Consider the following 4,478-nt stretch of genomic DNA (forward strand, 5'->3'; position numbering starts at 1 on the left):
GTCAGTCGAGTGTTTGAAATAAATCCTTCTGTGAGATGATGTGGCTTCTTACACAGAATAAGGCACGCAACATATTTCATAGTATTTAAGCAGTGATAAAGGCATTGCATTATAAATATACTTTATTTTAATGAAAATTATAATAATAAGAACTCAGATTAACCGTATATTGCCTTAGTCGTGTGTTTATTAGTCACGTTGAATTAATGAAAGCAGTTGAATCTTCTGTTTATTCAGCTGCAGGCATTTTCTGGGTTTCTTCTGTGAGGCGTATTTGGAGTTTCAGCACGAGAGCGCCCTCTGGCCTTTGGATGGAGATTTACTGCTGATCACAGAACAGTGCTTCACTGTGCGCGATCTCGATTCCATTTCGATTTATCGTGCAGCCCTAATGCAGGACTGTCAATCAGCCCCTGTGGGCGGGGCCTAAGCAATGTGATGTCATATTGCTTAGAGAATCAAAACGGCAGGCCTAGTAAGACTAGGTGGTCTCTCAATATGGTTGTGTCCACACACTGCCAACACACATTTATGTCCAAACACCATGTAAAAGTGGATTTTGCATATTAGGTGCCCTTTAACAGAAAGCATTTATTTAAAATAGAAACCGTTTGTAACATTATAAATGTCTTTACTGCCACTCTTGGTTACTTTAATGCATCCTTTCTGAATAAAAATATTTGAAAATAAAAAAAAACCTCCATCCTTTTTTGTGAGGAACAAACTTAAATTTGAGTCATTATTCACTGAAAATCCCCCTATATGTTACTTTAGCCTGTTCATGAAAGAAAGCGATATCTGATGCATAACTGAATCATTCCTGAGTCAGAAGACTTTGAAGCTTCAAAGCTTCGGTCCTCATTAATTAAATGGAAAAGAGTGACTCACACCATCTTATAATTTGTCCTTTTGCGTTCCACGGAATAAAGTCACAAGGGTTCGAATGAGAGTGAAGACTGAATCTTTCATCAGCGTTTTCTATATAATGTGAATGGAAATATGTTGAAGATGCATATGTATGTCATTATTCTGTGATGGTACAGTACTCTCGCACTATGTAATGTTGAGAAAATCCCTAATCTTTTCCATTCCACCCCAAAATTACATAACTATTCTGTAATTATGTGACAACAAAAGGCCTGCACATTCGATTATGTAATTATATCCATTTTGTTTTTAACATATGATCTTCATCCTTAATATAGTTCCTTTTTCCTGAAACTTCTAAATGATTTGAAACTTAATAGCACTCGCAGTAACAACTGTGAGATTGTTTTTCATTTTGCTTTTTGATGTCATGTCTAAACAATTTTTAAGGTTACCAGAAACCATCGTAAGAGAATGCTTGCACATTTATTTTAATTTCTGCATCATCATCTGCAGGAGTTAAGGAAGAACCGAACCCCTTCCACCACGTCTGAGGACTCCTCAAAGTTCCAGAGCACTGGTTCATTGGACCGCGACCCCTCAGAGGTGGAGCTCTCCTCGTCCCCGTCTGCCAGAGACTTCCTGTCCCGCATGGACTCCAAACGCAAAGGGAAGAACCTCAATCCATTCTCCTCCAATTCAAGCCAGAAAGGCCAGAACAGCGAGGCGCAGAGCCAGGTCCCCAGCCGCCTGCTACAGCTGGCCAAACCCAAGGAGAAGAAGGACAAGAAGAAGAAGAAGGGAAAAGGGCAGCAGAGCCAGGCTGCAGGTAGAGTGTAGATCATAATCACATCACATCTGCTTTAATATTCAACATGAAATCAAACAGACACCTTTCTCAGTTAATCCCTAGCTTATGGTACTCTATTAAATGCTTGCTTTCAATAAACGGTTACTTTCTCTGGTCCCAAAACTGCTTTTATGCTGATTTAGTGGCGCAAGGGTGACGAGAAGTATTAAACAAAATTATTATTCAGTGCTCTGTAATACTTGATTTGAACTGGTCAATTACATAATTCTGCAAGCCTGTATTTTCATGTTATTATCACTAAACCGTAATTAATGTTTTTTTTTCCCCAGGCACCCATTTTTCTCTATAACTGTGATAGTTGCATGTCTCTCAATGCATTTTATTTTTTGTAGGATTTTTCATTATTTTTTTCTTTCCTTTTTCTTATTTATAGATTTTAATTTTTGTATGATTAATTATTTGTTTGATTGTCTCCTTTTCTTATTTAATTTTACATAGATTTATTTTTTTTGTCTGAAGGTTTATTTCATTGTATAGATTTCTATAGATGTTTATATTTTTATATGAAGATTTCTTTTTTTAATTATTATTATTTTTTTTACAATTTTTATTTGATTTTATATAATATTTTTTTTCCCCTTTTGTATGAAGATTCTTTATAAATGTATATTTGTTTGATTTCTTTCATATTTTCATATTTATTTAATTTTACACAGATTTTAATTTTTGTACGAAGATTGATTGATTTATCCATTCATCCATCCTTTTTATTGTTTATTTCATTTTATATATATTTTATTTTTGTATGGAGATTATTTTGTGATTTATATATATATATATATATATATATATTGTAGGACGGTTGTTTGTTTGGTTTATTTATCTTTTTAGAGATGTTTTTACGTAGATTTAAAATTACAATTTTACATAAATTTATTTTTTTTATATGAAGATTTATTTCAATTTATTATTAAAAGATTATTTGCTTGATTTATTCTTTTTTTTCTCATTTCATTTTACATAGATTACTTTTTTTCTTTTGTATGAAGATTCTGTATAAATGTAATTTTTTTTTTATGGAGATTTGTTTGGTTTCTTTTATATTTTCATATTTAATTTTACATAAATTAAAATTTTTGTATGACGGTTATTTATTTATTTATTCATCTATCCTTTTTATTGTTTAATTTTATATAAATTGTATTGTTTGTATGGAGATTATTTTATGTAATTTATGTAGATTTCATTTTGTGTGACCGTTGTTTGTTTGGTTTATTCATCTTTTCAATATCTTTTATTTAGAGATTTAATTTTACATATATTTAATTTTTGAAGTTTATTTATTTATTTATTTCACATGTGATGAAAACAGTCTTCAGTGCTGACATGGCATTACTCAATTAATACAATTATTTATTTGAAACAGTCATCAATCATGCAGTATAATGCTTAAATTGTGATTTGTTATAATAACCGGCTGACTATACATTTTTCCATACATATCAGCTTTTTACAGTCCGCTCAAATCCTGACAGATAAAATAAACTCCCAGCCTACACTGTTATTATACCACTGAATATTGTTTTTCACTTATGAAAAATGACACATTATGTAAGTTCAGTGTGTTGTAAATGCCATTTCATGTTGTTATTGCGATTACTTAGAAAAGCTCAAAAGTAAAATGAGTTTTTCTCTCTTCGCAGATTCTCAGAGCGTTGTGGTTCCAGGCTCTACCCCGGACGGAGAGATCTTTTTCTGCTGATTCGGCCCCCTCTTCATCTTCCACTATCCCACAATGCCTCCATGCAGGGCTGCTGGTCTCTGGTTGTGGACTTGTAAACCAGAGTAAGAAGCACATACCTGTGGTCCCAATGGGCGTCAGGCCTGGACAGGAAGTTTAAACGGATTGTTTCCTGTGACATGATTTTCAGCAGCCAGCATACTGCACAGTGCCTTCCATCCCTCACATACACCTATGAACACTAGCAGGGACCTGGAGCACGAGTTTGGGGACACAGATCATGTCAGATAAACCCACTGCGGGTACTTTCTCACACACAGACTTCCTGTAAAAATCAAAAAGAGATTTATAACAGCAAGTGGCATCACGCTGAGAGACAGCTGGCTTTCCAACGACAGCAAAAGTCCGTTTCTGAAGGACATTTGACTAATGAAGATACTAATAATCAAAGTGAGTGAACTCAAATTGCAGTTTGCAATGCAGTGACTAAGTTTCTACATATTTCCATCCTTTTCTTTCAACCCCGACATGTTACAATGTGCCTCACTAATATTGGACCAGGCTTGGTTTAAATACAGTCCCAAGGTTTTATTTCTTTTAAAAAAGCCGCAAAATACTTTTTATGAATAGAAGGGATGCTTTGGAAAACAATTTAGTGGGCACGACAGAAATGGAAGTGCAAAAGAGTGTAACAAATATTGTCTTTTTTTATTTATTTATTGTTTTTGTTAATCACATTTCCATCCCTAAATGACTGAAAATTCATGTGTCACTGAAAAAAAAGTTTTGTTGTGACTCTAAAGGTTTCACGGATGCTTTGGAAAACAATTTAGTGGGCACGACAGAAATGGACGTGCAAAAAAGAGTGTAACAAATATTGTCTTTTTTTATTTATTTATTGTTTTTGTTAATCACATTTCCATCCCTAAATGACTGAAAATTCATGTTTCACTGAAAAAAAAGTTTTGTTGTGACTCTAAAGGTTTCACAAACCCCACAGAAGTTTTTTTTTTTCTCATAAACCTCAATGCAATTTTAATCCTTAGCACTTTATAAGCA

The 4,478-nt window shown here is 33.6% G+C and overlaps 1 protein-coding gene across 6 annotated transcripts in view; it reads left to right on the forward strand.

Moving 5' to 3' along the window:
* Positions 1-4,135, forward strand: part of LOC107654139 (A-kinase anchor protein 13-like) — a 102,107-nt gene extending 97,972 nt beyond the window's left edge. For all 6 annotated transcript variants that reach the window (XM_016441075.1, XM_016441077.1, XM_016441079.1 and 3 more), the window contains 2 exons: positions 1,384-1,696; positions 3,382-4,135. In XM_016441075.1, coding sequence (XP_016296561.1) covers positions 1,384-1,696; positions 3,382-3,440 — 372 coding nt within the window. In that variant the 3' untranslated portion in view covers positions 3,441-4,135. The remainder of the gene's footprint in view (positions 1-1,383; positions 1,697-3,381) is intronic.
* Positions 4,136-4,478: the final 343 nt, after the last annotated feature.

This window comes from Sinocyclocheilus anshuiensis, unplaced genomic scaffold, assembly GCF_001515605.1.
Source record: "Sinocyclocheilus anshuiensis isolate Anshui unplaced genomic scaffold, SAMN03320099.WGS_v1.1 scaffold115, whole genome shotgun sequence".
Lineage (NCBI taxonomy): Eukaryota > Metazoa > Chordata > Actinopteri > Cypriniformes > Cyprinidae > Sinocyclocheilus > Sinocyclocheilus anshuiensis.